The sequence below is a fragment of the Prinia subflava genome, chromosome 5, assembly GCF_021018805.1.
Source record: "Prinia subflava isolate CZ2003 ecotype Zambia chromosome 5, Cam_Psub_1.2, whole genome shotgun sequence".
NCBI lineage: Eukaryota > Metazoa > Chordata > Aves > Passeriformes > Cisticolidae > Prinia > Prinia subflava.
The window spans coordinates 43,136,550-43,155,822 of NC_086251.1; the positions used below are offsets into that span (position 1 = coordinate 43,136,550).

At 39.3% G+C, this 19,273-nt stretch overlaps 1 protein-coding gene across 2 annotated transcripts; it reads right to left on the reverse strand.

Annotated features, from left to right (window-relative positions):
- Positions 1–504: 504 nt before the first annotated feature.
- Positions 505–16,644, reverse strand: DIO2 (iodothyronine deiodinase 2). Of its 2 annotated transcripts, none has more exons than XM_063399098.1 (2): positions 15,881–16,634; positions 505–5,778 (listed from the first exon to the last, which is right to left on the reverse strand). In XM_063399098.1, exons 1-2 carry the CDS (start codon positions 16,100–16,102, stop codon positions 5,161–5,163), a joined length of 840 nt encoding a protein of 279 aa, XP_063255168.1. In that variant the 5' UTR covers positions 16,103–16,634; the 3' UTR covers positions 505–5,160. The 2 variants fall into 2 exon arrangements, with proteins under 2 accessions (XP_063255168.1, XP_063255169.1); XM_063399099.1 differs by having other exon boundaries at positions 5,206–5,778; positions 15,881–16,644.
- Positions 16,645–19,273: the final 2,629 nt, after the last annotated feature.

The window sequence follows — 19,273 nt, forward strand, 5'->3', positions numbered from 1 at the left end:
TGGCAAAGAAGAGGGAATTTCTAACATACAGTTAAATCACAAAGCGAATTTGTTTAAGAAGTTGCTGTACATTTTTCATTTGATTTTTTTTTCTTGTAGCAGCTATTCAACTGTGGTTTAAATTTTATTTTTGATCTTTTGCCTGTACATTGAAATGAGAGTGGCATTTATATCTGATACATTGATAACCAATTTGCCCAAGCTTCATGTGCTCTATACAGCTTGGCATGCTTTCTTCAAGTACTTTTTTTTTGAACAGTGCAAATCTGTGCAGACTCAACTACTGTCCTTGTAGCTCTCTGTTTCCCTCCCCTTTACCTCTCCAAAAAGTTGAGAGTAGTCAGATAGTAAATTATCTCCACCACTTAAAAGGGACTTTGCTTGTATTGTTTAAGATCTAGTCAGGGTGGCATAAGCTTTTGTATTAAATATAGTTCTAGGTTTCCTTGGTCAAATATCAAGATTCCACCGTGTATTAGTAATCAGAATAAAACACAGAAGAGGTATATTTTCCTTTATCATTTATTAAAATACAAGAAAAACAAATCTAGAAAGCACATTTCATGGAGCACCATATTGTAACAAAATTTTGCTGGCTCTCCTGCAGTGTATTTTTGACATTTAAACAATGACACACACATAGTACACACAGGCACCTACACCACGGTGATCTTATAAACAGACCCAAAGAGATGCCTCTTTCGAATACAGACACACTAAGGTGCACAGAGGAGTCCAGTGTGGGGGCATCTGAACACTAACTGAGCTAATCACTCTTTTGTTAGTGATCTTCATAGACACACAAGCTTCCCCTGTCTCACCCCAGTCTCTCTTCACTGAAGACTCCAAGCTGGGCCCAACTGATCATGGATTTGTCACAGACATGGTGTCGAGTTGTACAAAACTGGCCAATGTTCCCTACCTGACACCTCTTATTGCTTTGGTTATAGTACTGAATGAAAGTCTTAAAAACTCATAAATCTATACTCCACATCACAGAAAAGACACTTTCACACATGCAGAAACATAACTTCCCTCCGCACATACCTGGATGCATAGCACAAATACCTTTTTGATAAGTGTTGTAGGTTTCCCCACCAAGATCACCTTCCTAAAAATCACTGCATTTTGTTTTACAAAGTGTTCACACAGTTGTTCAACAACATATTTCATCATATATTTTCTTCTTTTTGATATAAACGGCATATTTTCCTGCTGCCTTAACTTTATGTCATTGTCTACACAAGGAAAGAGCAAAATGCTATAGTTTCTCATCTGCACAAAATGTTTTACATTCCTTTTATACATTGCTAAATACAGCTGCTAAGCACAGAACAATGTAGTAGGATAGCCCAGAATAGCTTTTTACGTCAAAATGACAAACACTGGAAGTTTCCCATACTAATGCTGAGACACAGTATTGGGGTCTCTCTTATATACAGTAGCCTTCCAGAATGCTGATTTCAGGGACCTCTTTTGTGAGCTGTTGCTCAACATGTATGTCACACTGGAGCACCTCAAGTAACGTGGTATAGTGCCCTGACACAGTGAGAATGAGACAGGAGCAAATCCAGTCCCACAGCAGACTAGACAAGGCTAGCAAGGTTGTAAAACCTCTACCTGGACCCGAAACAACTGTTACAAAAATGTGGGGTATCTGACATATGGCCACTTTATTATCAGTTGAGGACAATGCATGACATTTTCATTTAAAATGTCAATAAAATGTTATAATTTGGTAAAAAAAAAAGTTTCTGTCAGCCTCCTAGAGAATTCTTTTCCTTTTTAAATTTTTTTTTTCCTTTATGCCTATTTTGCTTTGAAGAAAGCCCTGCTTTCTGACTAAAAGTTTTCTGGGGAAACCCAAGGTTTTGCAAAATGTGTTCTTGTCTTGATAATCAATGAGGCTGGAACATCTTTAAATTTTAGGCAGGACAGTCATACATGTTGCCAAGAAAGAAATGAAGTTACTGTGTATTTTTATTTGTGGAAAATCAATGTGTTTTCCCATTTACAGGAGCCAATTATATACCTCCTTTATACTATGTGATGAAGAGGAATCTATGAATTGCAAAACAATGGAAATTCAAAAGGAGAGAATGGGCTGGAAAAAAATAATTGTAACTTTACATATGCAAATGGGTATTAACAAACTGAATTACTAATTCTGGCTCTTTCCTCTGAACTAAAGGTATGTTTCAACAGCTGTGTTAAACATTTGGCTAGCATTTCCCATATAAGCAGTTCAGACTTCAACGGTATAATGAGGAAAAGAAGAAAAGACTTACTAGTTTAAGTTTTATAAAGGCTATGGAGTTGCTATGGATCAAAAAAGTTTCAAATGACTGAGGATAGGATATAATATGGAAAAGCTGCTGTGTTGGGTATATCAATACAGATTTTTCACTTAGATTAATGTCTACATCTTTACTCACCTGAATAAAAGGATAGTGGAGCAAAAACAAGAGATTCAGAGACAAGGAAAGAGTATGAACCTGTATAAGAATATGAGTTATTGTTTGTCTTAAACAAACAAAAGGTATGCATATTTCTATATAGATTATATAATGACTGACATACAGACGAAAAATTGTGATCGCTTATGTTTAGTGGTTTAGCATATAACAGCAAGAGATGAGAATGACATTGAAAAGCAGCCTATTTAAATGTGAAAGAAAAAAATTGTTTTCATTTGGTTTTCTTGGAACTTAAATGGGATGGGTTTTTTATTTTAATAATCCCTACCTCACAAAATATTTAAATCTCAAAACCCAGAATCAGCCTCTCATGAGGGATGATGAGACATCAACAACCACTTTAGATGAGGCAAAAATAATATGGGCTGAAGCTAATAGAAACTCCATAAGTTAAAAATTATTGCACCTTCCCCTGAAGCATCTGATACAGTCAGAGGTAGGACACTGTATTAAATAAACCATGAAGTTTGGCTACGTTACTGTTTCTATGCTAATAGGGTCTAAAAATTCAGTTATATATCCCAGTTAGTCATGAAGAGCTATAACAATCTTCCACACTGAGCAATGATTTACAGTAACATTAATGAATGGTAGGACAGGAGAATTATTACTAATGGTCTTAGACACCATTTATATGTGCACTCATATGTATACATACACATAAAAATGTATTCTATACATATGGATGCATATATAAATGCACACAGAGACACAAGCCTTCTGAAAAGTGGGGCTCACCAGGAGATCTGAGGACCACTCCTTACACCCTTCTCCAATGCACATTACCAACTGTGTAAGGTCATGTGTGTCTGTTTAACAGTGTGTGGAGGAAAATGTGAGAAGAATGGGAAGCATGAACCTGAGTATGGGAGAAATTACCCATGTTACTGTCATCATTTCAGATCTGTGCTTGAAAACACATTTCTGAATTCCTCCTACATTGGCTAAGTTGACCAACAGCCAAGCTAGAGGAAATACACAATATTAATAGGCATTGTGAAAATAAAACTTATGTATTTTCTATTCTTTCCTATGTCAGTATTAACACATCATATTCCTGACAATGGGCAGGATGGGAAATTAAAAGAACTAATTTAATTTTTGACACTTATTCTGTTTATCTGTTTCATGTTTCTGCCAAAGATGAGAGAAAACTTGGATAGTCCATCTCCATATGGGTTTTCATTTATCAGCTCTAATAGGTTAGCTCATTGTAATCTGCCTCTTCATCAGGCTTGATTAAATAATTTTAGTTTTAGAAATACCTAAACTTAATGTATACTCTAAGTTCACAGTATCTCTTTCAACATAACAATCAATTCCTCATACTCATTCATATGAAAATTCTGCCATCTTTCACACTTACATCAATTCAAACTATTTTCCCTCCTTGTTGCTCTTCTGGGAAGGTTTTCAAGAACATGAGCAAAACAGACTATGACCTCATCTGGTAGCAGAACTGCAGCTAATCAATTCTAAGGCTGCAAACAACATAACTTTCAGATTAACATAGCTATAAACTAGGTTCAGGTATCTAAGACAATAAAAATCATCATGACTACATTTAACAAGGTAAATGAGAGGATAGGTTTTCATTTTGATGAGGTAAAATTGTGCATACGTTCCCCTGTCCCCAAAATACACCTGCAAGGTCATTCTCTCAAATAAAAAAAATTAAAAAAAAAAAAAAAAAAAAAAAAAAAAAAAAAAAAAAAAAAAAAAAAAGAGAGAGAGAGAGAAATAAGTTGTTGTTTTTTTAAAAGCTACAAGTGAAATTGCCTTTAAGCCTATTGATAGACAGAAAGAGATGGAGGTGGGTAAAGAGATGAGAACCAGAGAACATTGATAAATATGAGTTCTCAGCTCTCAGAACCAAGGGTTTGGTTGGCATCAGCTGAGTTTTGTCTCATGATGCATCCATGCTCTAGATGCTTCTCAGTGTTGTGTTATAATTAGTCCAGGTATTTCAGTTTTCAAATGGTAATGGGCTTATTTGATCACCTTTGTCTTTTTGGTCCAACACCATAGATTTTAACACTTTTTCTTAGCAGGCACAGGCTTGCACACTGGGTACAAACATGTAAGGTAGCATTACATAGTTAATATGCTGTGCAGAAGTGTCCACAGAGTACAAATACCAGCAAAGGTTCATCTTGCTCTCAGCAGTCTGCCTGTGCCATGCATCGCACGTGGTTCCTGAAGTCTCTGAACTATAGATTTTCTACCAAGAGAGGAAAATTGCCACACTGCATTTGTATGCAAAGTAATTGCAAACCCCCTGCTCCTCCCAGGTTCCTTGCATTGGCCACAGGGACATAAAGAAGCATTTCTGGTGAAATGTACAGTATTGCCTTTCTATGGAATGCCTTCCAAGCAGAAACACTTTCTCTGCCTCACCCCAGGACTGGGGCTTCTGGGAAAGAGGTCTTCTCTAACCACCCTACCTGCTTGCCAGCAACACCTTTTTGGAGAAGCCTGTTCACCTCTTCTGACCCCATAGCAAGAGAAGGAGTGGGATTTTTTTTTCACTTGACAGTGTTTCTGTGGAGCTAGACTTTTGTTTTATTTTCTTTTCCTAGTTAACATTCACTTGACATTGTTCAAATGTGTTCTCCTGCAATCGTCTGAAAGGTTTTACTCAAACTCGCATATGTTTTCTTTTTTTTTTCCCTTTTGCATCACCTTAAAGGGATACACCTGCTGACACAACTCCTGTGGAGAAAGAATTTCATCTTTTGCTGAAGTTTTGTTCCAGCCAAAGCCGGACCTCCTGAAGGTTGTAGAAAAAGGGGCCTTTGCCCCCCAGGTAGGCGATTTTTTGTCTCTGCACAATGCATACTCGCTCAAATGAAACCCCGTAGGCCACATTGGCATTGTTGTCCATGCAGTCAGCCACCACTTGGCACTGAGGCGGCAAGGAAAAGTGCTCTAGGAGCTGGTGAGCAGCTGCACATCTCTCTTCCTGGCTTCTGTGTTTCTTAACTTCGAATGAAGAGGGAGAGATTCCAGGCGCAGCCCAGCCATCCGATGGGTGAGCTTCATCGATGTAGACCAACAGAAAGTCAGCCACACCAGAGAACTCCTCCACCAGCTTGCTGAAGGCTGACAGCTGGCTTGTGAACGGTGGTCAGGTAGCTGAGCCAAAGTTGACCACCAGCGGCCGCTCTGAGTTGGCAAAATCCAGAAGGTGGCACTTGGTTCCACACTTGCCACCAACATCCTTCCAGTTCCCACTGCTGCCATCACCGCCCTTGGCTATGTGGATTACACTGGAGTTTGGGGCTTCTCCTCCCAGTTTGACCTGATGGCAGAACAAATTAAAACATGGCAAGTTAGCGTGACTTGCTTGTGCAGTATCCTTATGACTACTCTCCTCAAACCTGTTCAGAGTACACCTAACGAGTCACATGGTGTCAGAGTAAATCATCAAAAGCAGCAGCTTCAAAATGGTCATCCTGTCCACCTGCACTCACAGTTCAGGAAAATGTGGCATTTCTGACAAATATGCTACCTCACTAATGTTAGAAAATTTGATAAGAGGTCTTGTCCACTATACACTATATACAGCTCCAACTTCAGACCTAACTCAGACCCAACAGGCAGTGGGGGAAAGGTCGTTTTGCCCCACCATTTCTGTTTGCATGTCTATAGAAAAAAAGACAGAATAAAAGCAACTCACAGGAGGGAATGCCAGAATAAGGCGGAGTCTGCAGAGGGCTCCAAGATCCTTAGCTGATAACTACTACAGAACTACAAAACATTATTGCATAATACAATTAAGTTTTAATGAGCTCTGCCACAGCAATTCCTATGTCTCTGCCTTTAACATCAACCTCTACTACAGCAAGGCAATTATCCATTTGTGTTTTCCTGACTCTTTCTTTCTTTGTCCCCTGACTATTTGATTATGTTCAGAATTGTTGCTTTGAAGGAAACACACAGAGCCAAATTCTGAAGTCTTTTACATTTTATGTATTTCTTTCTGAAGCTACACTGCAATTAAAGTCTATAGAAGTTAACACTGCATGAGAACTCTGTCAAAGCTGAATAAATAACTGATTTTTGGGTGTACTTGCATTTTACACTGAATTATAGGGTATCAGATGCAATAAAGGAGTCAGATGCAGTAAGAAGCTGAGTGAACAGCTGAACTCATGCAGTTGCTGCTGAACATAAATCCAAAGGCAAGTAGATTGCTGATACTTGATCCTCCATTTCTCCCTCAGAAACCTGACTATCTTGAACAAAACTACAGTTATTCATGACTCTGCTCTATTTTACCAGAATAACATTAGAAGCAAGAGTCTAATCAAAGAAAAGTTTGTAAGACACAGCCATTAATGTTTCCAGACTTCACAGCTATATGAGAATGTCTCACAACCTGTTGGCACATGATTATGAGCTTTATTTTGACTCTTTTCAATAAGACAAATTGAAATACAACCATGCCATCATTCTCCAACAGACATCAGCAAGGAAGAGAGCCACAGAGAGAAAGATGGCCTGACACCCACAAATCTCACCAGGCCAAGTAAAGAGGAACAATGATGCTCTGAGAAAGCAAAGCCCCTTTTGCCCCCCTGTAGACCTTCATCTGCAGCACTGTTATCAGCTAGAGCACCGGTAACAGTTTGAAAAAAGCCTCGTGCTTTGCCTTTGAAAGCAAGAGGCTTGAAACAGCTGAGTTTAGGACCTGATGTATGAGTGTACTGTCCACTGAACTCAAAGAAAGGAAATAACTACATCCCAGTTTTCGAGAAGAAATTGTCTATCTGGAGAGGCAGGCTCAGAGGCTCAGGCTCTTGCATTTAAGAAGTGGCATTAAGAATCCTGCAGCATTTAAGGCCACCTACACCTCATCAGGTAGTCTTCTGTTCAGCTGTTGATCATTTCTCTCTGCCATTCCGTGATGTAAGATAGGTAAAGCAGGAGTCATGTAAAGGGCTACACTTGAGCAAGGAACACAGGTCAAGACCATGTGGCATCCATACAATCACCCTGAGAGCTGAGCTCAATCCAGAAGCCAACTAAACAATTCAGCAATTTGTGATAAATTGGTGACCACCAAAAAAGGGACATCTCAAGAAACACAATACATGCATATCCACACAAACACTAGATCCCTTTTTACATAGGAAGATTAACTGTTCCTGAACTACAATACATGCTTTTTTGGAGCTAGCTTGCTCAAAATGTGCCTTTTGGGCAAAGCCTGACATATAAGTATTTGTGCTTCACCCAACCCCCTGGATGAATAATGGACCTCAGTATTTAAAAGTGTGTGCTCATCCAGTCAAAGAAAAGAAGTAGTGACATGTAATTTATCTCACAAATCACAATTAAAGAATGCACTTTGAAATTCTTATATTTGCTCTCATTCTTCAGAAGAGAAGAAAAATAAAGGTAAAAAGAATAAACTATAAATCAGGAATGAACAGAGCTGCTTAGGACCAAAGCAACATCTGAGCAGCTGTTTCTACTTACTCCTCAGGTTTTATTTTAACAAAACTATCATGACTGAAAGTATCTAGCCACCCCTCTTTAACTGGGAAACCACAGTTTGCTTCTTGATCATTTTAAGCAGAAGAGAGGCTATGTATCATAAGCTCCTCATTACCAATTCCTCACTCAGGTCTACCAAACCCTTTAATTTTCTCGGCCAGTTTGTAAACTCTGAAGAAATAGACTAATACAACAACTTCCAACCCACACCAACATGGGAATGCCCTTCAAGTCCTATTTAACACTGGTATGAACAATGACAACATATTTTCTGTTCTTCAGCAATGCAAGTTTACATTCTGTCTCTCATACTCCTTATAGACTAAAAATATATGGAGCTAGGAAACAAAGCACAAAGAAGCCTCTATCCATGTATACAGCTCTACATCACCTTACAGCAGCTTCTCTTCATTTCCCACAGCCATGAAGAAAGTCTCATGGCCGCAGGTTACCTATCATTTTAATTTTTGTTTCTAGGAGTGCTTGTATTGAGTTTTTTCCCCTTAATGAGACGTCCTTGCCAAGCAGGCATTCACGAGGCATTTTCTGCTCTTGTAGAGAAGTAATTAGGTCGGTGCCTTGTTCCATGCCAGTGTCAGGCACTCCAAAAAGCAGCCCTGCCCAGTCGTTAATGCTTAAACATAAGCAGCAGCAGCAGCAGATCCACTAATTGGTCTTGATGAAGAACTGGCATTCCCAAGGGACTGTTTATTTCACCAGACTCTGAACCAATTGACACAGGATGACAATATCATCCTTGCTGATCATCTGCATTGTAGGCCTTGGCCATCTTCTTTGTTGTTATTTATTGAAAGAAAAAATAGCTCTTGGAAAAGAAAATCAACACAATGAGAAAACAAACAAAAACACTTATGTATTCAGCCAAGCTGCTTTTGAAATCTTACACAAAGGCAGGCAAAATATAAATTCTGAGAAACAAACCAGCAGAACTCCCCTCACACGCAATCCAGCATTTCCATAATCACGTACTTTTGTGCGTGAATATTTGGCCATTCGGTGCCAGCCTTCTGAATGAGGTAGAAACTGAGCAGCCCGCAGGCAGCCCCTCCCACACAGCCTGCATGGGACACGCAAGGTAGGCCAACCAAATCTGCCAGCCAGCCCAGCCAGCAGCAGGGGCAGGCAGCAACACCAAGGCAGTGACTCGCATCATTGGTGAGAATTTTGTGTTCGCCTGGCAGCCTGTTCTGTCTGCATGCAGAGTGGAAAGGGAGGGAGAAAGATTGCTGATGCTTTAGCACACAGTCTGCAAAATGAAGGAGACTCAGGAGCAGGAGAGAAAGACCTATTCATAAACTGCAGGCTAGAAATAGCATATACTGCTACGTCTGTGTTACATTTTCCATAAAGACTAGGTAAAGCCCCACGGACAAAACATTATCTCCTCATTTACACCTTTTCTTTTTTCTTATTTTGCTTTTATCAGCTTCAGCATAGCCTTTCTGGGATCCTGTGCACTGGAATACAGCTTTAATTCCCTGCGACAGAGATTTTCATACAGTTTGGCAGACTCACCAGGTTGTGTCAACCCTCTAAAAAACATAGGTGCTGCCAGACAATGAACAGTTGATGATATTAGTCATTTGAATATGGACATGTTGTTTTTGTGACTGGAGTGCAGTGATTGGTAATGAACTGAATCCCTGCAGCCTTCCGCATTTTTTTAAATTCTCTACTTTGATTTGATCCCATTCAGCTAGGTATAGCTTCATCCAAATCATAATTTGACTCTGGTTGGCAAGTTCTACAAACAATTTTTTTTTTTTGTTTTCTTTATTTCATGACCCAGAGTTTTGCAGTTGACAAGAATCACAGAAGGCCCTTGTCTGGAGTAGAGTAAGGGGGCAGAAGTTCTTAATTTGTCTTGGGAAGGTGGCAACTTGAATTACTCTAACTGAAGAGTAGAGACTAGAAATGGCTCAGGCTTTCCCAGAGTCTTTTACTTAGGATCAGGTATGTGGAGCTGACAAACAAAACAGGCACAGTCCAGATAAAAATAACTAGTCAAATGCCGCTCTCTCCATTTAAAAGCCACCAGTCCCACAAATGGGTATGCATGCCACAAGGAAAGCATAAAGGAGCTTTTTGCCTTGCACTCTTACAGTTAATTTTAGTTGCTGTGATTGAGGAGCCAAAAGCAAGCTTCTTAAGGGCTTTATGTTTCCCTCAAGATGGGAGCATGGCCTACTACACCATGGCCACTGGGATCTACCTACGCCTGACAGAGGCCTTCACCAGATTTTGTTACTCATCACATGAGGGGAATTTGATATTCATTTGGATGATGGGGTTTTACTCATTTTTTTTACTCAGCTTTATGAGTATGAATACACAGTGGTGGTTTTGACAGAGAGGTAGAGCCAGCACTCAAGAACCATGTACAATCCTCTCCCTGAATAGTGCCCATTAGCTAATTTTTAATGTCTATCACAGCAAAAGGGGGTTTTCACAAGGCTTCAGCAACAAGGCAAGCACTCCTTACAGTCAGTTTTTTACACATAATGGTGAAAATGGAACAGTGCAAAGAGGTGTGGAAGAAGTGAATTTAGATCTGTAAAATGAAATGGGATGAGAGCCTATATGGGACAAAAGTATTTATTTTCCTACTCTTTGTCTGTTTTGAATATTTGAACTCCTAAGTTCCATGGGTGGGACCAGCTGTCTGCTCCTCTGGTTGGGACACTGCCTAGTACAATGGGTCCCGGGCCTAGGTTGATCTTCAGACACAACTACAACAAACATGATTATTATATATTAATAATGAGAAAGTTTTAATCATAATTACAATGTCAAGACCAAATTCTGTTGAATTTATGTTCCCAACTTTGTAGGAGAAGTTTTAATTGTGGTTTGGTTCAGTTTTGTTTTTCTCACCTCTTTCAAGTTTGTTTTCAATTGCAAATGTCAATGAAAACAATTCCGCTAAAGTTGAACTTTGTAAAACCAATAAAATATTTTAATACCACACAATCACACAATGCCTAGTTCTAAACCCTGAAATTATACAACACATTTTCTTTTACAAATTCCCTTTATCACTGTCAAATGCAAAGAGAGACACGTCCTTACCTTGCCAGACAAAATAAATACAGTTAAATATGAAGGTTGTGTCTTTGTTTCCACCTTTAAAACATTTCCTCAAAAAGCAAAGGGTTGCTGGACAGCCAAAGAGCAGACAGAGGATCATGCTTTTATATTACTTTCACATATATCTTTGTGATAATGTTGTGCAGCATGCATTTAACTTGTAAGGTTTGGGAGTGTTTTGCTTTGCATGCTGATTTATTTTAGGTGATGTACCTACCAGGCAGGAAAAAGCAGCCAGAGGTGATTTAACTGCCTGTCTGAAAACCCAGGAAAATCTCACCCAAGTGGGTGTTTACTGAACCACTCTTGCTGCTACATCCAGAGCTGGGTCTACGCCACGATCCTGGGATCCTGTGCCAGCCGTTCGCCTGTGTTGGGACTGTCATGCCAGAGCTTGCTGCTGGCCCGTTCTACAGACAGTAAAAAGCTGAACAAGTACACACACACCCGCCACCATCCATCACCTGAGGTACCAGCACCCCTCTGAGGCCCGTGACGCACAGCTACACACGCCTGTGTGTATGTGCACGTGGGCACGTCGCCCCATGGGTGCATCGCAGCCTTCCTGAATGTTGGGCTGCTGCAGGGAGAGGCCATTAAGGTCTTCCCTGTAACTACCCCGCACTGAGGTGGGAAAAAGGGACAATTTCCTCAAGGATAACATTAAAGCTTTCTACTGGAGACCATGGATGATAGCTCTGCCTTGCTGAAACACAGAGCTCATATCCGGCACTGAAAAAGCTCCCAGCACAAGGCCTCATCACTGGGCATCCCGAATGTGTACAACCATTTCTTAACCTATTTTAAAGGCATTTTGAGATAACAATTTATCATCTTTGGTAGCTTAGAAAATAGATTCATCCCACTACTAAATAAAGTATAGAACTCAGCAGGTTAAAAAAAGCTTTTAAGTTTTTTTCCAAAACTTTTCCAGCTTTGTCTCCGGCATTTTGCAGACATGTGATACATTCAGCATACACACTTTAAGCTAAAACACACACCTCACTGGCATTTGTAGAAATGGCCTGTGTAAATCATGGTTACACAAACACCCTCCCAAGAAGTCTTGGTTTTTCTCTCTCATCAATAGCTGTGACTGCATTCATATATATATGTATGCATAGATACACACATATATATATGTACACATATATGGAGAAATGAGAGGGCTAGCTCCTGGAAATGTATGCTTACATATGTGTACTTATGGTTTTTTACACATATATGTATGTACATATATAGAGAAAAATAGGTATACATAGATCTTTATACATGCAAATACATAAAATTGTAAGTACCTACACACACAAATAATATTTGAAACATTTGCACTCTTTCAATTAAGGAAAGTTAATCTAACTTGACTACTAGCTCTATTTATCGCTGCTATGATGATTATTTTGGGCCTAAAGGCTCCCTTGTAATGTAAGATACACTTGCCTCTCGGAAAATACTAGGAGAATGGTCTATAAATCACAAATCTGGTGCAGTGTAGACAATATCAATACTGAGTCTGACAGATATTGAACTCAGAGCTAAGGAAGTAAAAACAAATATTATTCATTAGTAAAATTTACATTAAAAATCAAAACAAACTAAAAATCAATTATTTTGATTCCAGTAGGACTTTAAAATGTGGAGAAAATCATATAGAATGTTCCAATAGAAAAGATCACTGAATACACTCTAATACAATACAAAAAACTTTGCACTGTTTCCCCACTGATGGTGCTAAAATCTTCAACTGCTGCTAGGTAATCTTGCCTATGAAATAAATGCTCTCATCATTTAAAATCATGTGCAATGGTACTTAATAGCAACAAAAAGCAGCAAAAAGTTGAAATTTGGATGAGATATTAATAAGGTTTTCTAGACCATGGGAAAGTAAATCAGAAGAGCTTGTTTGAAATATACTCTAACCATTACAAGATCATATCTTGTACACACTAGCCTTAAAAAAAAATCAGTTCTGGGGCAATGTGTGCTTTTGAGGCAAAGGTCCTTTCTTGTGATAAATTTACCTTAATTCAGAATCCAGCATCTACTCACAGTGTTTTTCTGGAACAGCTTTCCACAAACTTTTCTTTGAACAGAAATTTTACATCAAATAAAAGTAATTTTGTGAAAAATATTATGAAATGTACTCAGGAAGAATTCTGTGTGGGTGACACAAAACACAGTAAAACCAAGCATAGTTACTTCTTTGATCCAGTCTTCTGCTAAGTGACAGTCTGGCTCTGGTTATCTCAGACAGCTGCAAGTCTGTAATTCTACATGAAAATTTGTGATTTTCTCATAAATACTGCTCAATGGAGTGAGTTTAAGTACCTTTCAAAGTAATTTGCTAGTACCTGGCTTCAGCTGGTAAATTGGAGCAACAATGAATCATGGCTAGGTTACCAGCTACATTTTGCCATACTTCCATAACATTTTCATTTCTCACTTACTGTCTCAGAGTAAGATATCACAACAGGGTAATTCTATTCAGGATTTAGAAAAGGGTGATTTAAGGAAAAATTTGCTTTGTAGGACATTCTTTGATATATTTTATCATTTCTCATGCTTTTTAAATAAGTTACAAAGCAAGGTATGTTTCAATCTTTTTCAAATCTACTAGTACAACTTTTCAGATGAAACTTTTTTTCCTTTTTTTTCTTACAGAAGCAGCAAAAGATTCTCATCTATTGTGGAGGTGATAAGTCTTCTGCCAATATTACTCCTCAGTTTATTTGGTCCATTTCATAATTTGATTTCTATACTTAACTATCTTTCTGTGACAATCAAGAGTTTCCAATGATCTTCTGTCCTTATGGCCCATAATTCTATTAAATAAAACAGTTTTCCATTAATTGTTGGTCAATTCATTTTGTCTTAAGGATAGCTGCCATGAATTGACTTTTTCCTCTTTTTGGAACAAGGTGATAAAATTTGATTGTGTTTACTTGCATTTTTCTGCTGAGTTCATTGAGGCAGAGTTCATTCCAGGCACCTCATGGCCTGATTGACCTGAGCAACTCAGCTGATTTAATCTTGATACGGGAGAGAATAAAACTACCAAAGTTCAAGGTATGAGTTTCATTGGCAACACCAAAAATAGCACAGTCACCATACCTGTCACTTCCATGGTTAACATCAATGATACTGAAAGAAAGGCAAAGCATGACTTTGGAGAGTACAGAAAATCATGCAATATCTTAATTTTAAATAATTGCGTGTAATTTAAGCAAAATGAAATTGAAGCTATCACATGGATATAAGGTTTCTTACAGCTTAACAACTTCTCCAGACCCTAGGCCACATACAGGTTGAAAATACAAGAACTCAAAACTTGACTGTTGCAGAGTCTTGCTACCAACTTCCACTGGAGCCTTGACCAAGTCATGTGTTAACTGTCCTGCCTTGCCTTGTCTGTAAAATGGGAACAATTGTGTTCAGTGACCCATTTAACAAGGCCACTGTAAAATGTACTTACTTAATGTCTATGAAGAGAATAAAAACAAAGACTAGAAGGGCTAGAAGAATAGTGGGCTTCATTCAGCATTATTTTATTTGGGTAGCCAACTGGATGATTCCTGGGGTGGCAGTAAGAGGTTGACCCATTTGGCAAAAGCTAGTTATTTATATTTGTCTTACACTGAAAATTAATGTCCCCATGGCTTGAGTTTCAGGCTAAGCAGATGGTATTCCATATCACAAAGCCAGCAAACACCAACATCACCAGCTCTCCACATTTTTAGATAAGAGCAAAAACAAAATCTATTGTAGAGGTGTGAAGGTGAATTGGGGGGAAGACAATACAAAAAGAAATATTTCAGAAGTGTATAATTTGGACAGGACCCCTATGACATCACATAGAGTATGTTAAATTAGATGGGCTGAATAAGACAACAAATTAACAGACTAAACACTGTTTTGAAAGCCACAGAGCTTTGAATCCAGTTCTACTTACTAACTTGGGTGGTCTGTGAAAGAAATTTCATGGATTTGGGTCCACCTTTTCAATCTATAAAAGGCAACTCTAGCTACCTCATGAGACCTGGGCAGTACCTGGGTAATGTTTGTAAGAAATCCTGAAAGGAAAAGCACATGTTGCATAACTGTTACTGGCTTTATTAACTTAAATCACCAGGCAGCTGTCCGACAGCTAGTCAGGTTCATTTTGAATCTCTGACATGTCCCTCTGTCACTGCTTCCATGAAGGAAAAAAAGTTACTTTTTCAATTTGTGCACAGTTTTACTATTACTTGGGTACTTCCTCCAATATAAAAGTTAACATGTGAGTAATAGAAAATGCCAGTGTAATGACAATGGCTCATTTCTGTATTTTACACTAGGTAAAACAACTCCCATTACATGGCTAATATCCATGTAGAGCTCTATCTGAAGATGCAGTCTTTTCATAGTATCTGAGGATCTCACATGGCAATAATAAACCACAGCTGTGAAAACATCTAGAGTATTTTACAATTACTCTTAAACGAAGATCTTGAAATACTTTAAAACCGTGAAGATTATTATTCATGCTGTTGGGGAAACTGAGGCACGCCTAAAGTAAGCGACACGGCCAAGGCTGCACAGAGAGATCGGGCAGGGAGTCAGCAGCTCCAGAATTTCCTGAATCCTTAACCCCGACTTGGAGTGCCGCTCTTTCAGCTTACCCTTCTCCCATCAAATTTCACAGGAGGCTGGTGATGGTTTGCGCCTCGCACTCCGTCCCGTCCTGTCTCCCCGAGGAGCGGGATGCTCACCCGGCTCCCCTGCCCAGCCTCCCGGCCCCATCCCCGCGTCCTCACCTGCTTGTAGGCGTCCAGGAGGAAGCTGTTCCAGACGCAGCGCAGCCCCTCCGAGGTCAGCATCCTCCGCCACTCACCGCGCCCGGACTTGGAGCGGCTCAGAAACAGAACCATGTGCTTCAGGAGGATCACAGAGTCATAGAGCGCAAGAAAGAGGCAATTGGAGAAAAAGACCGGCAAGATCTGAAGCGTGATCAGCAAATCCACACTTAGCAGACCCATCTTCCTTGCTGCTTCTCTTCAGCCGGATACCTTCAGCTCTCTTTATTGCTCTGTACCCTCATTTAAAAGAGTAAAGCAAAAGGCATTTCAAAAGCCTCATTGCCCCTTTCACAGCTACTCTATTTAAAATAAGCAGGCATAGTTAAGTATGAGCAGGCTGGTTAAAACCATAACTGCACGATACTCATTCAACTGCAAGCTGCTTATTTTTCAGAAATTCAGATGTTAACAAAAATTCTTCTCTTAACCAGGAGACCTGATTTTGCTGAAGAGAGAGGCAGCTGTGTTTCCAGTTCCCTGCAGTTACAAAATTTAAGCTGAGACTGTTAATTGTTAACTTTCCTGCACTATCCCATTGTTTCTCGGATATTTAAGCACTGAACTGACCTCTCATTTCTGTGTCAGTAAAGCTAGCTACTAGGTGTAACAATACTTTTTAAAAAAGGGTTTATGTACATAAACTTTCTGTTCCTTCCTCCCTGCTTCCCTCCCTCTTTCCCTCTCTGCCTCCCCCGCCCCCCCTCCTACTCCGCGTCTCTGTATTCCTGCCTTCCTCCTCCCGCACTCTCTCTTTGCTATCTGCCTATGGTGCAAAGTGCTCTCCCCTCTGGAGTCCTAGCCTGCTTCCCTGAAGCCTTTTATACATTCCCTGGCTAATTGCTGCAATAGAGAAATGAAACCCTAATCTTAGTAAAGATCTTGACGTCAATGTAAAAGAGGGCTTTACTTTGGCCAGGACTGCAGTGAATAGAAAAAATGAAATTCTCAAAACTTTTTTTTTCCCTTAAGAGAGAGGAGAAAAAAAAAAAAAAAAAAAAGAAAGACAGAGAGCAAGGGTGGAACTTTGCTTTGCTTTGAAAAGGAGAAAGAAAAAAACCAATATGTTTCTGAATGTTCCTACAACATACTTCCAAATTTTGGAAGAAGTATTTTCATGTGACATAGAAGGTGGCACAGCAACATAGACTTCTGTTATTGATAGGTTTTTTCTCTTGGTTAGTTTTTTTCCTTTGTCATTTTTTCTTTTATAGATAGTCTGTGAGTTGATGCATCCCAAGAAAGAACACTTTTATGTAACATTTTTCTCCCACCTGCCTGAAGTACCTGTATAGTGTTTAAATAACTCTTGTTGTTTTCTTGGTTACATAAGTGAACACCTATAACTGACTTCATCTACTGATGTGAAAGAGAAGAAGATAAGAAAGAGAGGAAATAACTTTTTTATGGATTTGGGGTTTTGAAGTTAAGTTCCCTGTCTAAAAAATATATGCTTCATCCTTAAATGCTGTAAAATCAACTGAGCTTCAAGGACTTTAATATCCCCCTATGATAGCTATTTACATCCACTAGTCTACTAAGTTTAACTAATTTTAGTTAAAATCTTGTAAAGAAAACACAGAAAGAAGTTTCCTCTGACAGAGCCTTTAGTATTTTAACATCTGCAAGTATCCTGTTCAGCCCCATGCTGAAGTTTTTTTGTTGGTTTACACTTCTCTTTGTTTCACCTTTTTAGTTCAATACTTAGTCCTCCTCTCAAATGATTTTTTGGGGAGCTACAGTAGACAAGTTGGTTTGGGTTTTTTTTAGCATGGTTCTAAATCCCTTAGGTAAATATTTCATTGCACTTCCTGTTGCAGACATCCATAATTTTGGGTTTTAGTGGATATCTTCACTATGTGCCTACATAGGCTCTCCTCACCGGATACATTTCATTCCCAGAGATGCAAGCATGATATCTAACCTCTGCCAACTCACATCCCTGATGAGGAATACAAGTTTGCTTCATTAATGTATCTTAGTTTTCATCAGTTGCCACTGTCTTTTCACTGCTAGCAAATGCAGAAGGTAAACAACATCAATCTTCCCTACTCTGGGGTCTTTAATTTTCAGACATCGTAATATCACTCGGCCTGTCATTATACGAGGATGTACACCTCTAGAAAAGCCACCCCAAGTCTTGTCTTGTTTTCACCAACGCAAAGTTTATTTAGGTAGCTTAATTTCAGGCATTCTCAAAAGATATCACCCAGACAGGATATCTTCCAGCAAATGTTTACTCATAGAAATTACTTTAAAAGGTTGCACTCATTAAACCAATGACCTTCTGCATTACTAGTGTAAACAAAACAAACAAACAAAAAGACTGAGTTTCTTTTTCAAACTATTTTTAAGTCAACTGTTGGTGATGACACTGTTCTGTTGCTATAGAAGGATTGCAGCCTCACAGATCTGGCTTTATTACTAAAACTTGCAAAAACACGTTATAAGAAGGCATTTATATATCCCCACACATGGATGAGTCAGCGTGCTCATGTCATGTGAGCACAAGACAGGAACAAGGGTCCCCAGAGCTGCTAAACTCGACTACTCTCTGACCTCGGGCAAGCATATGTAATCACTTGATTACAAGCACTCTTAAGCCTAAGTTACTCCTCTGTAGATCCACCACTAAAGAAAATACATGATTGTGTCTGGGAAGGTCCTCTTTCTTTATTTTGGAAGGTCTGTAAAACGGCAGGCCTGGAGATTGTTGATGACAGTGCCAGATGAATCATCAGCCATTGTTTCTGAGAACAGTTTGCAAACAGCTCTGAGGACAGTCCAGCTCAGGCTCTTCCTGTTCCCTGGAGGTAAAGTCAGGCAAGAACTTACCCTGGGAACACAATGTATTCCGGGTTCCTGTGAAACAACTGCCCCTACCCACAGCATGCTTCATGGGTGAAGAGGTTGTTTGTAAGACAGCTGGAGACCAGACAGCCACAGAGCTTTGAAGTGCATCGGGAGCTGAGCAGAGAGCCCATGGAGCACTCGTGTGAGATGGTAATTCATATTTACTGGGTCACCTTTCTTGCCTATAAAGCAGACTCTGTGGATATGTGGATAGAGTTAAACAGATCTACAACAGATTGTGTGTTTGGGAGCTTCAGTCAAAAAATGGATGATAGCTCCCTCATACATCCATAAAGTCATAAATCTTTCGAGTAAATAAACGTAAAAAGATAGTTTTTCTCATTACTGTCTTCAGAAGTAGCCTGTCTCTGCAGGGCACAAGGCACTTCTAGTCAGCTTCACAGTAAAGTCCAGCAGCCCTCAACAGAGAAAGAAAGCTTAACCCTACTTCTTGACAGTAGCTAACAGTTTTTCTCCTTGACTGAAACAAATGATCCCTGA